Raw genomic sequence first — 18,891 nt, 5'->3', positions numbered from 1 at the left:
CCGGTTCACCAGATTACGAGTCTACCGCTCTTAGATAATGACACACAACCCAAAGCTGGAATGCAGGGAGGGGAAAAGACTTAGGTTAGTCCCAAATGCTTTGCTCTTACAAAAAGTAGAGGGAGAAAATCTGAATTGCACATCAATTTGTTTTATTGTTAGGGATGCGGGTGGCGCTGTGGTCTAAACCACAGAGCCTTGGACTTGCTGATTGGAAGGTCGGCAGTTCAAATCCCTGTGATGGGGTGAGCGCCCATTGTTCAGTCCCAGCTCCTGCCCACCTAGCAGTTTGAAAGCACATCAAGTGCAAGTAGATAAATAGTTACTGCTCCGGTAGGAAGGTAAACGGCATTTCAGTGAGCTGCTCTGGTTCACCATAAGCGGTTTAGTCATGCTGGCCACATGACCCAGAAGCTGGCTATGGACAAATGCCGGCTTCCTCGGCCTATAGAGCGAGATGAGCACGCAACCCCAGAGTTGTCCGTGACTGGACCTAACGGTCAGGGGTACCTTTACCTTTACCTTATTTTATTGTTACATTTATCAGTCATCTGATAAACATGGTTCTTCCTCCCATTTGCTCTAGATGCCAGCGTCAGATTTTAGGAAGAGTCTATATGAAGAATCAGGAACCTGTGACCTTTCACAAGTTGTTATCATTATCCCTTATGACTGGCCATGCTGGCTGGGGCTGTTGGGAGTGGAGTCTAGCATCATCTGAAGGGCAATAGGTTCCCATCTCTGGTCTACACGTTACTGTGGCAAACCTTGACCAAGCAGTTACCGTCAGGGCTCTGCCATAACATCTAGCGTGACTTGCCCTGGGGATTTTCTGTATTGCATGGAGAGATTCCACGCCGGTAACAGATCCCCCAAAGAGTATTCGCTGCCACTGAATAAACTTTCCCTGCAACTTCAAAGATCCATGTGATGAGTGTGGAGTGTGGAGAGGAGAGCCACTGGGTCAGAGTAGCTTGCCACAGCTAGGAAAACGTGGACACTGCCTTGAAGAGTCGCTTATACATTACACAGAAACTGTTTTGCTACTGCAGCTCAGGTTCCATACATATGGTTAGGGCAGCTGCAATATCAACTAGCAACCACTGATGAGAGAGCTAGGATGATATCACCTTTTGTGTTCTATACAACATCAAATGTACCATTGGTACTAGGTTAAATATTAACCAGGGCTGTGAAAACGTTATGCTTCACAATTATGTGACCTGTACATCGTATACAAATTGATTTTATACATAATTGCTTGATTTTGCACAGCTTATACAATCTTACTAGTTTGGTGCCAAGGGCAAGGAACTATGTAAGATACTGAAGCCATGTCCTCTGAAAACAGGAAATCCTAGACCTGTTCTTCAGCAATATTTCACTGGACATTGACTATATCACTGTGAAGCTAGTCTTCAACAAAATCAGGGAAGGCACCCACATTTTAAAAAGTAAGCAGAGACTCAACACACAGTGTCCAATACAGTTCATTTTCTGAACTTGCATGAGACTGCAGAATACATTCAACCCTGAGTGTAAGCCAGGACCAGCCCTACCATGAGGCAGAGTGGGACAGCTGTCTCAGGTGGCAAATCCTGAGTGGTGGAAAGTGGCTAGAAAGGTGTACCACGTGGTCTGCCCTGCAGCCCCTAAGCTAATTTACTGCTGTAGCATGGGAATTTTAATTTTTAATTCCAGAGGAGATGAGAGATTTCTCTGCTTTATTTCAAAATGTTTTGCTCCAGTTGCAGGTGACAAAGACTTTTGGCAAACTTGAATGCTTTTAGTCATGGTGAACATTTCCCACAGATGTCTTCACTTTTAACAAGAAGAGCTGGATGTTTTGTACTCCCTCCCTCTGCCCCCTTGAGACATCCATTGATTTTTTGTATCATGCGCTGTTCACCTTAACAGCACTGCATGTACAGTGTTTTTCACACACCAAAAATTCCTTTGTGATACTTGCTAACAAATGACACAAACCGCCAGAAAATGCACTGGTAAAGTTCCCAGTGTGAAACTGCCATAACACCCCTCCTGTTGCCTCTCCACCATGAAGCAGTATTGGAAGCACGTAACCTGGAGACAGTGGGAGGGTGAATTAAACAAAGCTACTTTCCCCCAGTTAGGGTTGTATTCCAGTGTTCCCACCACAAACATGGAACAGTGGGAGAAAGCAGTTGGTGGAGAGGGAGTTGGAAAGCAAAAACAGAAGGCAGGGAAAGAGCTTCTTCTGAACGGTTGCAAAACATCCCATTCCAATGAAGAGGTGGTGACAACTGCAGGTGTTAACATTCAGTTCTCTTTTGAGTCTGATCCAAGGGCGAACTAACCACTTGGGAGAATGAAGAGCAACCAGATTTTCACTTCCAGAGTTTAAATCCAAGACAGTAGGGGGATACCCATTTTTAGCCATACTCCAAGAAGATCCATAGAAATGAGTAAGTCCATTGATTTCAATAGGACTACTCTAAGTTAGAGATCACCCACTGGGTTTGTGTGCTAAAAGGTAAAGCATTCTTCACCTTCTCCTCATTGCCCCATGGGCACCAATACGTTATACACTGTACAAGAATATGGTTGTACTTACGAATTAACACACAGCACAACAATGTTTTTCCACAGGTTCCTGGTTCCCACCACTTTAACAATGCAGACCTTCTTCGGCCTCCTGCCAAGTTCTCTCTCCAATTCTGAAACAAAAGTGTCACAAATTACTTTTTCAGGAAAATAATAATCATTAATTTTGAAATGAGGCTGAGCAACCCAGCAATATGGATGTTCTAATATGGATTCTCCATCACTTCCTTCCAAGTTCCATAATACGGTGAACTCTATTCGAGTTCTTATAGACCTCTCAGGTCTGGCGATTGTGTAATATAAAGAAGAGTTTGGTATGTCTCCTTTAATCTTGATCCAATGACTACACTCTTAGTTAATTGTACCCCCACCCCCATGTCCTCATAGCTACAGTCTCACAGAACTTGAGGATTAGATGCTTTCTCTCTCATTATTTATTTTGGATGTGCACGTAGGCATGGGTAAGAATTGGAAATAAGTGAGGAATTAAGAACTAGGGCATGCTTGTTTAGAACTGCCTCAAGGAGACAATTTTGTATCCTCCCCTGACTTGAAGGGCTTCTGTATGAGAGAGCAGGTAGACAAGTGTTTTGTTTTGGTTGTTCGGGCTGGCAACTTTCTACCTGCAAGCCTCTTCTCTGCCTGACTCAAGCTTCAGTTGACTCCCAACAGTGCTCTGTCTGGTCTTTTACTCTGCTGGCTATATGTGGACAGCTTGCAGGATCCCCTTTTAATGGTCTTTACCCAAATACCCAAAGACTAGTATGAACTTTTGAGCAATGCTCAGTACTCCAACCATATTAGTCCTTTCTAAAGGCCCCTGATCAGTGCAAATATATCCGTGACATTCACTTTCAGCACTGCTAACTGCCAGAGGTGTTTCCTTCCCTAGTAACTGTAACCAATGTTTTTTTTGCCAGGCCCACCTACGCTGTAACCTTCACAAGAGGCCTGACCAGATGCAGTTTCATCTCAGGTTTCATCTCAAGTAGAGATATTTAAGTAAAAATCTTAACCTATTTGCAGTACATTCTCAACACCTGTGCTTTTACCTTAAGCAATAATGCACAATAAATGTTTTCTTTGCAGTGGGAAATACAAGGTTGTGGATGGGCAGGCAAACCTGACTCAGTTAAGAGACATGTAACTGCTCGTCCCCTTTCACTGTCGTAAAAAGAAATGACATTCTGATCCCATAAAATATAGGTAGGAAAACACCTGAAACAGTGTGATTTCCCCCTGTGCAGTGACTTACATGGGAGTAAAAGGAACCAGAGCCTGATTTTACCTTTCAAATTATTTTAAGAAAGTCAAATGGAATTAGATTATTATTTTTTGGGGAGGGGGTATTTTTTTCTATCTTGAAATGCAGATGTTTCATAAATTCTCCTAGGACCCCTTTGTGTAACTCAGCTTTCCCCAGCTTGGTGCCTTCCAGGTGTTTTGGACTACAAGTCCGATCAGTCATGTTGGCTGAGGCTGATAGGAGTTGTAGTCCAACTACATCTGGGGTGGTGGTGGGGAACACCAGGTTGGGGGAATTTGATTTAAAGCACAACGGATGCCCAATATTTGTCTTCAGCTTCTATCTTGGCTTTATTAATGTTTACAGTAACTCAGATGGTTTAATATATGAAAAGTGATTTGCAAGTTGGGGAAGGCTGGTGTAACCAGAGTTCTTTTGCACTATATTAAAATGAGCATGCCTAGGATTTGCCATTATTGCCCTAAGTCTGATGCAACTGCAAAGACAGCTTAACACCATGCCCTTATGCAGAAACATAACCCCAAAGCTTATTAATTGATTGGTCCTGTGAAATATATTGCTTTACGGTCCCTGTGCATTTTTTTCCTTGACATTTGTAACACGTGGGAAGACGAGCCTCTCTCAGAGTAAATTAGTCAAATTCCACTACCCCACTACAAACACAGGAAATTCCATTTGACATTTTCCCTTCACGTGATGTGAGGAAAAGCCCCAAAGGGAAAAAAGATGGTTTACTCATCTTCTTGCAAACTTTATTGGAGGCTTTCCTGTACACCGCAGGCATCATTCTCTGTAACCTCACAAATTTGAGGATGCAGCTGGAAAACTATCATACAGATAAACCATACCATTTGCTGCAAAATAAGAAGCCCCAAATAGCATAGGAGTCATCAGTACACACATCACCTATTCTTTTTCTTTACTGCTGTGGAAGTGTAGGGCAAAGAAAGCTCATTTTATAAGCAAACAAGCAACTTTCCCTGTTGCCCTCAAAGGCTTGCATCCAGAATGTCTGTGAATAAGTAGGAGGTGCCGTAACAGAGTTTGTAGAAGAGTTATCTTAAAAACACTCAATATATTGTGGGGTGGGGGACCTGGTGTCAAATATGCTACAGTAGGAGGATGTTCTCATAACCAGAGTGTAAAACAATGACAGGTATAGGGGCAAAATAATAAGGTCCGGATTCCTGTGTATGTTGCATGTGTTGCTATTATATTATCTGTTTGTTACATTTACACTGCTTTGCTTCATTGTGGGGCTCGGGGCAAGATACAGGGGTTTCCACCAACAGTCTTCTATTCAGGCACTGACCAGACTTAAGGGTAAAGGTAAAGAACCCCTGGATGGTTAAGTCCAGTCAAAGGCGATCATGGGGCTGCGGTGCTCATGTCACTTTCAGGCAGAGGGAGCTGGCGTTTGTCCACAGACAGCTTTCCGGCTCATGTGGCCAGCATGACTAAACCACTTCTGGCACAATGAAACACAGTGACAGAAACCAGAGCGCACGGAAATGCTGTTTACCTTCCCGCCACAGCAGTACCTATTTATCTACTTGCACTGGCATGCTTTCAAACTGCTAGGTTGGCAGGAGCTGGGACAGAGCAATGGGAGCTCATCCCATTGTGGGGATTCGAACCGCCAACCTTCTGATTGGCAAGCCCAAGAGGCTCAGTGGTTTAGAACACAGCGCCACCCATACCCCAGACTTAGACTTGATTAGCTTCGGCAAGACTGCTTCATCATGGAGGCTCAGGCCATGCAGTACAGTAGATTCATTCTACTAGTACAGTGGTGCCTCGCAAGACGAAATTAATCCATTCCGCGAGTCTCTTTGTCTTGCGGTTTTTTCGTCTTGCGAAGCATGGCTATTAGCGGCTTAGCGGCTATTAACGGCTTAGCGGCTTAGCGGCTATTAATGGCTTAGTGGCTTTAAGAAAAAGGAAACAAACTCGCAAGAACTCGCAAGACGTTTCGTCTTGCGAAGCAAGCCCATAGGGAAATTCGTCTTGCGGAACGACTCAAAAAACGGAAAACTCTTTTGTCTAGCGAGTTTTTCGTCTTACGAGGCATTCGTCTTGCGGGGCACCACTGTACAATGGAGGTCTTATCATCAACATAAACAAAGAAGTGCATCTCTAATTGTCAAGCACACCTCATCAGATTCCTTCCACTGTTTAAGGCCTTGTAAACATAAAATATAAAATTCAGCTGAGTCTTAGAGGAGTCACCACTGGATTTCTCATGATCAACTGCTGTTAAGGCATAGCTAGGTATGATTGTATTAGCAAAACAACCGAGCAAACTGGAATCGCAGAAGGGGAGGTTGTTTTAAAAAAAGACCTGCTTTTAAATTTATAATGTTTTGAACAACCCCACTTCCAGTGCAATTTGTTAATTGTTCTATTATTTTCCTTTTTGGAGATGTTGGACATTACATATCACCTGGCAAGGCTCATCAAAAGCTTAAAACCTGTGCCTTAAGATGTGTTGTTGTTTTCTGGGGGGTACATATACTCCTAAACATTTTGTGAATCTAAGTTTGGCCTCATTGAGGGACAGTATTTCAATATGAGTAGGAAAATGAGAGTACCCCTAAACATTTTTTTAAGAAAAAAAGCACTGCCTATATCCATTAATTTATACATTTCACAACCAAACTTGTACAATCAGAAGAGCTCCAGAAGTTGAATGGTTCAGGAGGATAGCTTCACTGTTAAAGAGTCGTGCATAGAACTCTTCTTATATTGTAGTTTGCCTGCATTTGAGACCCTGGTCTTGTGCTGTCACAAGTCGAGGAGGCAAAATTCAGAGCCCTAGCCTCTACAAAGGTTTAGAGCCCTAGCTTTACCTAGACTGATACTAAAATGTATTTTATATGTGCTGAATTGCATAAGAACATAAGAAGAGCCCACTGGATCCCACAGTGGACAATCAGATGCTAATGTGAAACCTGCCAGCAAAACCTGAGACATCAGCACTCTCACCTATGATTCCCAGAAACTGGTATTCCGTAGCATCCGCTCTCAGAGACAGTATGCATCCATAGGTTAAAGAATGGACAGTTAATGAGCATGCCTCCATTATATCTACATGAACTATGGACACACCTTGTTGGCTGCCTAACCCATTCCACCTGCCTCTTTTCAATATTTATTCAGCAAGCTGCTCCGAAGGTTGCTTACACACCAATATCATTTTCTAAGTTATTTCCAGTCTGCTTCTTGGAATGTTAGCAGTGTCTTGCCAGATCAGATTCTCATTTGGAGATAAGAACAGGCAGGTATTGCAAGAGCCAGCAGGTGAGGAATTCCTACAGTGCCTCTGATATTATAAACATCACAATCTGCAGGGAAAGTATCCGTCGATGCCAGTGGGACTGAAACCGAAGGCAATTTTACAGAGCACAGATGAAAAATATATCAACAAAGGGCACATCAATGTAGCCAGAGAGGCAGCTTGTTCAAAAAGATGCCCACAGCCCTCTCCTGTGCACATGTGTTTGTGCATAGAGGATGTATCAGTGGATCAGACAATTCAGCCTTAGAGGCAAATGAGGAACCACCGTACTCCCCCTCCTTTGCCAAGCAGCCTGACTGCTGAACTGTTTCTTCTTATTATTGCAGCTAAGGGATCAAATACTTGAGTGCTCCCTATATAGAAAACATCCCCTCCACATACAAAATGTTAGCAAGCGATGGAACAAATTTCCAGTCCAGCATTATCCCTGGCACATAAGGGTATTTTCATGTAACTATAATTTCATTACATTTCCATCTGCATGTGCAGGATACGTCCTTTGACATGGAGGAGCTTTCAATCATTTGATTCCCTACCTCCGGTGCAGACCTGAAGAGATACAGCTGATTCACAAATGAATCAAGTGAGGCTGCTGATTATGAAGCCTGGGTTTGAGGGTGAGCTGCTCTAGGGCTTTTGTAGAACTTCTGTAATCTTGCAGCCTGGAGAACATGGGCTTATACATTACCTCCAGCCTGGCTGCTTCCCTCATCCCCAATCTGGAACGCCCTGATAGCAAAGCCATTAGCGCTCTGTGACGGGTTGTCCTGTTCGTCACTTCCTGGCATGAGGAACCATTTCTGGCCTGTGATGGGGAGCCAACCAAACAGGTCAATGGAGCTTGGTCAAATAAGTGAGGGAGAGGTGTCAGCAAAGGCTTAGCAGTATTGTCACAGCCTGCCAGAAAACAATAGAAGTAACATGCACATTCCTAGCTAAGCAATGTTCATCTAGGTCATTTCGTTTTGCCTCCCCCTCCAACTCAATGCACCCAGTCCAGCGGGCCATAGGACATCCAAGCACACAAACTATGTTGGCACCCTACTAGTTCCTTGGATTGCAAGGCTGTGAGCTGAGTCATCCTTATCTTATCTTCTCTCTACCAAGCTACTGTGACTTACTCAGTTTCTCTCTACAACCACAAAGGCTAAGAACTTATTTAAAATTATCTGGATTCTAGGAAGTTATTTATGGACTCAAATAATCACATGAAGGCATGTGATGTGCTGCCATCTCTGGAACAAAATACATCTGGGCCCAGCCAGTATTTAGATGGGAGCTCACCCAGGAACACCCAAAATACCACTTTGAGTGCCCTGGCAGGAAGGGCTGAGTACAAATGTAACCGATAAGCAAAACAAACAGGTGCTGTTGAGGGTAGCAGCTTACTTAAGTTCTGCCACCGATCCAACATTTCAGCTGCATTATCCAAGTCTACCACATCAGACCATTTGCCAATTCGCACAATCACTTTCAGTGAGGTGAGTTGTGGATTATTACAGACCATCTAAGGGTTGCAACATGGCTGCAGAAGCATACACAAGGTAGCTCAATTCAAAGCCGTACCCAAAATATGAGTGCTTGTGGTGGGAGTTTTACTCTCTAAGCCACCTCACTGTGGCTAAACTACAATGCAGAACAAGTCATCATATCAATGAGGGCAGTAGAAAGTGGCTCCATATTTGATAAAAATGTGTCAGAAGCTGTTTGGGGTGTGTAAGGTTGTTTTGTAAGAGAAGCTAAGGGGGTACACATTTCTGCTTCAGAAAAGATGGTGCTTGATCAATTTGCACTAGTGAATATGCAGTACTTTTCAGTTTAACACACCATTTGGGAGCTGAAGGGGAGCTCAATACTGATTCAAGTGATTACTTATTAAATTGCTAAAGTGTAAAGAATATAGAGTGATTTGCAATTCTGCATTTTTTTTCCTGCATTGAAGCCACCATTTTCTTCACATCCTTTTGTGGGCAAGCACCTTTCCCCTTCACTATATTACACTTCTACTTTGTACATTAAACATAAATGTTATTTCCTATTTTCTAAGGGATGCACTGCCATCTACATTTAAGTTAACATGTGCTTTCAACGATTAGTCATTGTCCTCTCCTCATATGAGATGGTGCAGTACTCACTTTAGCAAACTTGGGGGGGGGGGGGGATCCAATATGTTTGTTGCCCATTGCACTACTATGTTCACCTCTCATGCCTCCCCCCACCCTGCCAATGAATTCCTACAGCAGTGCCGACAGGAAAATGCTTAATATATGGGGTTACTGAGATGGTCTAATAAATTGGAGGTGAAGGGAAAGAACAAACAAACACAATTGGCTTCAGTAAGAATACAGAAACAGATGTGTCCTGTTTCCTAACAGTAACTCAACAAAATATAATTGCAACCAGCAACATAGAAGTATATATCTGGGATGCTTTGCATTTCTGTAGAAGAAGATTAAGCACAAAGCACTGAGAAGTGAGCCAATCTTCCTGTATGTGGGAGTTAGCAGGCCTGGCTTCCTTAGGCAATCCTGTATTGGAAAGTTTTTAATGTTTGATGTTTTGTTGTGTTTCTAATATTCTGTTGGGTGCCATACAGAGTGGCTGGGGCAACCCCGTCAGATGGGAAGCATATAAATAAAAAAGAAGTAGTAGTAGTAACAACAACAGCAACAATGTAAAATCAAGGAAAATGTCACCAGAATAGGGGAAGCAGATCCCTCTTATTCAGAAATGATACCTTATCTCTAAAGCAAAACTTCAGAGGAGGGACCCAACCATTATTTCCCTTACTCCTTTGCGTTTGTTGTGTGGACATTCTGAAGTCAAACTGCAGAAAAGCCTAAACTTCCAATGAAATCATGAGAAGCTAGAGTGAAATAAGTTACCTTCCCAAAAGCAAAGCAAGCCAAAGAACATAATTTTTCACTCTGTTGAAGTCCAAAGGTTCTATTAGGCAGCGTAGAAACCATTCATATCTTTGTATTTTCATAGCCTGTCACAGGGACAAACACTCACCGGGCAAGACTCCTTTGATATCACATTCCGTACTTGTCCTGTCCTTGTGAGTGATGTGAAGGATGAGCTTCTTTGCAGCTTCGAACTGTTGGGTGGCCATCAGCCACCGAAGGGATTCTGGGAAAACACTTTAGAGATGAAAAAATGTGTTAGTGGAGGCTTACAAAGAACTAAAGCACGGTTGGGGAACCTATGTTTCTCCAGTTGTTGTTGGACTCCAACACCCATCAGCCCCAGTTAGCAGGGTCAATGCTGGGTGATGTGAGTTGTAGTCCAATAAGGAGGACCACCCCTAAACTAAACTGTATATCCAACTAGTGATGCCTCTGCTAGTACAATAATGAAGCTGATATGGACATTTCCTGCATGAAATCAGACACTCTCAGGGAAGTTTGCTGTACTTTATTTTAAGCCAAGGAACCAATATTTGAGCTTCAATGCATGTGGCACCAGAACCAGTTCCAATGCTGAGAGTGCTTTTGGCATTATTCACATGGGGAATGACAGCATGGAAGAATAAGTAATCAATGTAGATTTTTCAGACCAAAGTGGTGAGACAGATGCCACCAAAGAGGTAGGAATATCAGTGGCCATGATTTACACCGCAGACAAAACTCTCTTTCCCAAAGAGAGCCCTGGGAACAAAGTAAACATGTAGATGTGGTCAGTGTGTATTCTAAAATTGTCTCTGTAGATTTCCTATGCTGAAATACCCATAGCTTGGACAGTGTGCGTTTGCAAAATCTGGATGTGGGTGTGCAGCCACACACCCACATCCAGAAATGACATCCTTCTCCATGGAGACTCCTTGTTTTTATAGACTGATGCCAGAATACTCTATCTGGCCAGTCTTATGAGTGGAGGAAACTCCTGGAGATATACCCCTGTAAGTCAATTTTATCTCTTTCTTGACCTTCCAGATTTACTGATGATCAACATGAGAAGAGAAGCGAGGGATATACGCTCTTTCAACTTTGTTATCAGCAGCAGCAAGACATGGCAATAGAAACCCAATGGAGAGTGCTGACCTGACATAAACAGTAGGAGAAGTGGAATGAAGAATATGCAATGCAAACGGGAAGAGAAATGCAGATAAAGAAAGGAAAATGTGCTTTGAATACAGAAAATTATTAGGTACCTCAACTTTAGAAAATTGCAAGCTGGAGCCATACTAAAATTACTTTGATTCCCCGCCCCCAGAAGGAACAAACAGGTACTTCCCTCAACAATCTCAACAGATATTCTTATCTTTTAGCTGTTATCTTTAAGGGCAGAATTTGCTGATTTACTCCAGAAGTAACAGTGATGGGGGAGTGGAGATGAAGGGGAAGGGGCATTCAGTACATGCCATATTATTATTCTCTCTCTCTCTCTCTCTGTGTGTGTGTGTGTGTGTGTGTAATCTAAAGGGGTATTAGGCACACTAACATATTTTTTCTAAAGTACAGTCATTTTTACATTTCCTTTTTTAAAAAAGATATGAAATCCATACTAAATCTGGGTTGCAACTTCTTTCTGAGATAAATGCTACCAAGTAATTCTGTAGCGGCCAATATAGCAGTTGTTTTTGTTATTTGAACTCCAAATAACATTAAACTGTTTGCTTACTGGATTGATCTTTCCTCCAAAATAATCAAGGATGATACCACTGGTAGTTTAAATGCTTTTTCTTTAAAAGATGTAACAAGTTTTGTATCCTCAAGAATTCATCTGTAACTTAAGAGAATTGTTTTCTCTAAAAGTATCAATAAAAAAATCCATCTGCAACAATATGCGTAAAGAGTTAATGTTTCACTGGCAACTGTTTTATATTTTTATGTTGTGAGATCTACAGCTGATAGGTGGTATAGAAATTTTGATAACAATTAACAACAAGTCAAACTTTTGATAATGTTTAGTGGAAACCAGGGGGGTGGGGAACAGACAGTTTTCTAGCATATGTTACATTGCCTGTGGCCAATATAATGCGGCCAATGTAACATATGGCAATTACCACATTTTTCCGTGTATAAGACTAAAATTATTTCCCCCTAAAAAATAATGTCCAACATTTGGGGTGTCTTATACACGGATAGATCCCCCCATTTTCTTAAATTAGAGTTCCCCAAAATAGGGGGCATCTGATACATGGAAATTGGTAGGCACCCACAAATAAATGTCTCCAAAGCACGCTTGGGTTGCAAATGTGATCCGTGCGGCAGGCACGTTCGCAACCTGCAGCGTTCACAACCTGCAGCGCCGCATCTGCGCACGCACGGGTCACAATTCGGTGCTTCTGTGCATGCACAAAGCGTGATTTAGTGCTTCTGTGCATGCGTGAGCATCGAAACCCGGAAGTAACCCGTTCCGGTACTTCTGCGTTCAGCACGGTGCGCAACCTGAAAACACGCAACCTGGAGCGTCTGAAACCCACGGTATGACTGTACTGTGCATTCATATGTTGCAGGTCAGCATCAGGCCCATGTGGCAAATATACGGTCTCAATCCCATGTCTGCTGAGATAAAGGAAGGTACAAGGGATAGGGGCATTCACAAAGGAGACTCCATAAACAGAACATCCCCTCTGCCAGCTGATTCCTTTCCCAGTAAGTCTGTCTCACTCATGCCTCATTTTGGAGCCTCTCCTGCCATTTGCAGGGGAGAAGCTGCAGTTAGGAAAAGGGTTAAGCACCTACTCCTGCCTAGTAATTATCCTACACAAATGTCCTGAGTCACCACATTAGTAGTACAAGGGAACCGTGGCCTTGGGAACCCATGTTTGGCCCAACATGCCCAGCTTTATCAGTAAATATTTCTGAAAAATGAGAAACGGCAAATACTTACAACCAGTACAACAACATCAGCAGGAAGGGGCAGATGATGACAGCTTGGAGAACTTGCCAGTCCCGGCAGAGGGCAGCCAAACCAGGCATGAGGAACTGCCCCGCCATTGCTACAAAACTCGCCACCATCGTTATCATGAAACGGTGACCAGGAGGACAGAGTTCTATTCCTGAAAAATTAAAAAAAGAGTAGAGAGTAAAATGAGTAATGATGAAAGGGGAAAGGATTCAAGTAAGTTCTCTTTGGAATTGCTGCTCTTGGTTGCTCATGAAACTTCAGATGATAATAATAATAATCCTGTGGATTATTTAAGAGGGCACCCACCTCGTAAGACATTAGAATATATATATATATATTATTCCACAAGTATGGTGAAAAATAGTCATGCAAACCATTGCCATGTCTACATTAACAACACTCCTATATTTCATTAGTTCTCTCCTGACAGTCATATACCGTATTTTTCGCACCAGACCATAAGACGCACCTAGTTTTTGGAGGAGGAAAACAAGAAAAAAAAATCTGAATCTCAGAAGCCAGAACAGCGAGAGGGATCGCTGCGCAGTGAAAGCAGCAATCCCTCTTGCGGTTCTGGCTTCTGGGATAGCTCTGCAGCCTGCATTCGCTCCATAAGACGCACACACATTTCCCCTTACTTTTTAGGAGGGGAAAAGTGAGTCTTATAGAGCAAAAAATACGGAACTTAAATATACTGTATTGGCCTGAATATAAGCCGCACCTGAAAGCCTTTAAAATTGGAGGGGGGAGAACCCCCCCCTGAATATAAGCCACACCATTCCTCGCTGTTCCTGGCTGCATACTGGGGGTGGGGGCAGCGGGGGGGGGGGAGCTGTGCTGCATTGCCAACGGCCTTTCCCCTTCCTTGCTCTCTCCCTTCCCTGCCTTGGGGGAGAGGACTGGGGACGACTCATGGGGCAGGCCCCACTTTGCCGCGCTCCTGGCACTGTTTGCCCCATGCTCCTGGCTACATACTGTAAGGTAGCACTTTATCTTTTCATGGTTGGAATTCGGGGGGGGGGGAGGTTTATATTCAGGCCAATCCACTGTGTGAGAAGGGTTTTTCATTTTCTCCACAAACCACAGAACAGAACCTAAAATTAGGAAGATGACACACCTGAGGGGATGGCATGGTGCCTAGTTTCTCAGCAATTAAAACAGAAAAGGGAGTAACTTAAACCTACTTGTGTTTAATGTGGTTCCATTATTCACTGCAAATAAATGCAAATAAATGCAATCCAATGAAAGCAAGTCGTGACCAAATGCTACTGTATACCGTTTGACCCTCTGGTTCAACCACATTGAACTGAATGGGACTCAGCTGAGTAGATACATATGGGATTGCACAGTAAATTCCATCAAAACCAGTTAGACGCAACAACTAACTCATTATTTTCAATGGGGCTTAGGTTATGACTAACTATATTTGCATTCAATTGCACTAGAACCAGCGGCAAACAAATTATTTCTTTGTTGTTGTTTTTTTATAAGATATTTATTAAGATTTTCAAAATATTACAAAATAAAAATAGAAAAAAGAAAAATACAAAATAAAAATAATTAAAAACAACTCAATCTTTCCATTACTTATTTTTCATTAGCTTGTTTCCCGGACCTCCTCACGCCTCCCTTTTTTGTATTCCAGTTCAGTTTGTTGGTTCAGCAAATCCTTCCCCTCTTTGTTTATCCTAATCTTTAATCTTAAAATATTGTAACATTAAATCTTTACCTATTAGTAATCCATTTTTCATATTCCCTTATAGTATTGCAGCTAAAAACCACTTAGTTTCTATCCAACATCGTTCTAACATTCATTAATTTTACAATATTTCTGTAAATAGTCTTTAAATTTCTTCCAATCTTCTTCCACCGACTCGAAATTATTTCTTTGTTTGTAGCCATCATAGAAAATGAAAGTTCGTTTTAAACTGCACAATATCCATTTGAACACAGTGAGGTCACAATAAAGTCCTTGATGACCTGTCCCACTGACACAGTGAATGGCTGAACTAGATTAAAATTGGTTTATTTACAAGACGTTTCTAAAACCAGGTCACAGACACAAATCCAGACAGTTGCTCTGGATGTTATCAGTCAGGCTACATTATTATTTCCCTGCAATGAGCACAACTTTTGAGTCAGCTTATCTGCATTTACCTCCTGGCGAAATTTAAGCAGAAGACATACTCATGCAGTCCCCTCTGTTGCTAGCAGGACCCAAAAGAGAACCAGAGCAGTGCAATAAACAAAGCAGAATACACAGGCATGTACCTAAGGGAGCTCATGGAAAAGATCACTCACAGATGCCACAGTGACTCCCATTTTTCACAAGCTTCTCTGAAGTTTCTCCACTTTTTAAGTGGTGGTGACAACCACCATATCTTCTCCACTTTGATCACCAAAATACCTCCCAAAAATCACAAGGGAGTCAGCCAGTTAAATCCCTCCCCCTAGAGAGAGAATTTCAATTGCCAAGAGAGAAGAATGAAAGACAAGCCACTTCATTTGGGAGGGCAGAGGTAATTGATTCTGAAATCAGGCTGTTCAGGAGATAGGTAGGAGTTTGATTCAAGGGTTTAGAGGCAGCTCTTGCCCTATGCTCCTACCTGTGTGAAGGGGAGTTTGATTCCTCCCTGTCGCTTGCTGTGTCTCTACCACTATCACCTCGAGGGGCTATTGGGTTTGTTTTCAAATTGTGGCCATTACGAAATGCGCTGCATCTGTTGACCCCATGGCACGTATTGGAATGAAAAGTTAACGTTGGAAATACGTCGTGGCACACTCACATTACATCTCCAGGTGCACACATAAAATGCACCTGTAAAACAGCCGTACCTGCAGAACTACCTTGCCAAATAAATCTACACAAGTTACTAGTCCATGGCATTTTCCCTCCCAAGGCCAGTTGCCTGGCGAACGGATTCAATTTATTTGTGTCACAACATTCAGAATGTTTCCTTGCCTCGTTGCAAGCAGGTGTTTACAAGCCAAAAAAAGTAAAATAAAACCAAACACTAAACATTTTGGTAATGCTCGCAGTTTCTGTTTCAGCAGGACCTTAGTTATAAGGGCAAAAATGTTGATAGAAAGAAGTGGTCCTTTTTAGACAGCGGCATGTTTAATTTAGTAATAACCTAACATGGTGGAAGAAGCAGAGGTCGCACAAGCTATGAAATCTGCATGGCAATTTGGTGTTCCTTCAACAATAAGTGTCACTCCCCATCAGTCCTCCTCTGTGTATTTCAATTACTGTCACTTTCTGTTCCAGCGAGTTGCACACAGAAAGAAAAGAGAAAGGGACGCATATGCCTTCAGCCAGATGGCATGCTTTTCACCACCACCATAAACCTGTTTCAGGTCTGTTAAGCATTTCCAAACTATCTTTGAATGAGAGATTGCCTCTCGCCTGCTGGTGGGGCTACAAAAAAAATTGTGACAGCTAGTGTCTCTGGGCATCAAGTCTATTCAAGAAGCAAGTGCACTTACGGAATAAGTTTTAATAGGTTTCTGGCTCAAACTCCCCCAATAGGATTACTAATTTGCTGGCAAACATGAGACAAGAGAGGTTGATTCTGCTGTAAAATATTCAGCCTGCAACCAGATTCCCACCATATGTTGTCAGATTCCATCAGCCCTGATTCCATTGGCCATGCTGACTGAAGATGGTGACAGTTTCAGGGCAACAGTATCTGAAGGTTACTAAGAGAAGGCTGAAATAAGGTTTATTGAATCGTAGAATTGTACAGTTGGGAAAGGACCCTGAGGGCCATCTAGTCCAACCCCTTGCAATGAAAGAATCTCAACGTGTGGTCCCCCATCCAATTTGAAACCATACCAGACCCTGCTTAGCTTTGCAAATGTGCTAGCAGTTTCATCGCAGATGCTCTATCACTGAGCTATGGCCCTCCCCCAAATGACAATGGAGATCACTACCATTTTGGTAATTTACTAACAAGCCCCTCTTGGCCTATGGTCTGTGATTTTCACAACGCATCATTGGTACAGATGACTAATTTCCCCATAAAATTTTGCCAGCTAAAGGGGCCCTTCCAAGTGGCCTGGCCTAGGACCCATCATTTTTCAATATATGGTGTTTGTTTTGATCATAATGCTGATGCAGAGGTGGGAAAAAATCATTAAGTGATCCACCACAACCCTCAGCAATTTTCAAGAGGTCTATGGTGGAAAAGCATTTCCCTGCTCTGATGTGCACCCACAGACAATGCCCCCCCCCTTCATCCGAATCTGCTATTTGACACATGGGGTAAAAATGGAGGAACCTCTATAAGGAAGGGAAAGCAAAAAACAACACCCCACTACTGCAGCACAGACTAGTTTTGAAATGTATGAAAGAAATTGGTTGGTATTCATCAATTTCCATGAAAACAACGGAGAGAAAAGAGAGAGAGAGAGAGAGAGAGAGAGAGAGAGAGAGAGAGAGAGAGAGTACATTCATATGTGTACGTGTGTGCACACAGACAATTTGATTTTTCCTTTGGGGATGGCTAACTGACAGTGGTAATGTGTTTCCTTTAGCAAACGCTAATTCCCCCCCCCCAAAAAAATAACATTACGAAAAGTGCAAAACACTGCCAATAAGAAATGAATAAGAGAAATGGAAAGATCAAAATTATTCAGCACCATGTCTTATATTCTGAAAATGGTATCAGAAGCTGTATCTGATCATATGGAACGAATAACTAGGATGAGGCATATGACTTCAATTGCAGACTTGCTTCACATATCAAGGCATTGTGCTTGAGCTGAAGAGACTGATCCACTCCTGTGCAGCTGATGGCATCAAGCTGTCTAGATTTATTACTAAACACTCATTTAAGCATACGCGGCTCAAGACGAGGTCACATTTGACCACCTTGCAGGTGCAATTATTTCTTCAGAAGGTCCTTGAATGTGTCAGAATAAGTGTGTGCTGAAAAGGCAAGAGAATACTGGGATCCTGACAGCATAAATATTGCCTGTTGCCTTCTGTGTGCACTCACCTTTGTTCTGTCGGATTGCGTCAATGCTAATAGGCGAAGACAAAAACGCTGCAGTAGTGAGGAGTTAAGAACAGGCATAGGCAAACTCCGGCCCTCCAGAGGTTTGGGACTACAGTTCCCATCATCCCTGACCACTGGTCCTGTTAGCTAGGGGTGATGGGAACTGTAGTCCCAAACACCTGGTGTTTGCCTATGCCTGGTTAAGAACATAAGAAGGACCCAGCTGGATCAGATCAAAGGCCTATCTAGTCCAGCATTTTTTTCTCACGACAGACAAGCAGATGCTGATGGGAAATCCGCAAGCAGGACACGAGTGCAACAGAGATTTCCCCACTAAACCTCCCCAGAAACTAGTATTCAGAAGCCACATAATAGAGCCACCATCACTAGTAACCACTGACAGACTTATCCTTCAGTTCATAATGAAGTATTTGTAGGTTAAAGCCTTGTGGCACTAGAAACCTCTGGTTTGAGGAGGTAAATATGTACAAAGAAATTGAGCTTAGTTTCAAATGGCAAGGAAGCCCAAGGGCTTAGCTATAGACAGCTGCCAGTAATGAGCCACCATCTGGGAGCTGGAAACCGGGAGGCAAGAGTTGCACTGGGAAGTTAGAACCAATGGCTGAGCCAAAAACACACACCAGAGCAAGGGAGTGTTAGAATAATAGAATTAAAGGGTTGGAAGGGATGATGAGGGTCATCTAGTCCAACCCCCTGCAATACAGGAATCTTTTCCCAACATGGGGCTCAAATTCATGAGATTAAGAGTCTCAGGCTCTACCTGAGCTATCTTGTTTTCGAACACGCAAAAGTCTTTTATAGAAAGCTATGGTTTTCCTAGGAAGTGAGAGCTGGACCATAAAGAAGGCTGATCGCCGAAGAATTGA

General features: G+C 42.7%; 1 protein-coding gene and 1 long non-coding RNA gene across 5 annotated transcripts in view; one reads left to right on the top strand and one right to left on the bottom strand.

Annotated features, from left to right (window-relative positions):
- The window catches only part of LOC310714528, a 332,545-nt gene that overhangs the window by 119,454 nt on the left and 194,200 nt on the right, over positions 1 to 18,891 (top strand). The gene's annotated exons all lie outside the window — the stretch shown is intronic.
- Positions 1 to 18,891, bottom strand: part of SLC22A23 (solute carrier family 22 member 23) — a 105,142-nt gene that overhangs the window by 27,397 nt on the left and 58,854 nt on the right. For 2 of the 4 annotated variants that reach the window (XM_083519326.1, XM_083519328.1), the window contains exons 4-7: positions 12,987 to 13,155; positions 10,164 to 10,291; positions 7,837 to 7,953; positions 2,594 to 2,696 (exon numbers count right to left, since the gene is read on the bottom strand). In XM_083519326.1, the coding sequence (XP_083375452.1) occupies positions 2,594 to 2,696; positions 7,837 to 7,953; positions 10,164 to 10,291; positions 12,987 to 13,155 (517 nt within the window). The remainder of the gene's footprint in view (positions 1 to 2,593; positions 2,697 to 7,836; positions 7,954 to 10,163; positions 10,292 to 12,986; positions 13,156 to 18,891) is intronic. The other 2 variants (XM_083519327.1, XM_083519329.1) reach the window with 1 other exon arrangement.

Source organism: Podarcis liolepis (assembly GCF_965112155.1).
Source record: "Podarcis liolepis genome assembly, chromosome: 8".
Lineage (NCBI taxonomy): Eukaryota > Metazoa > Chordata > Lepidosauria > Squamata > Lacertidae > Podarcis > Podarcis liolepis.
The sequence above is the reverse complement of the archived record's forward strand: the minus strand, read 5'-3'. Positions and strand labels throughout refer to the sequence as shown.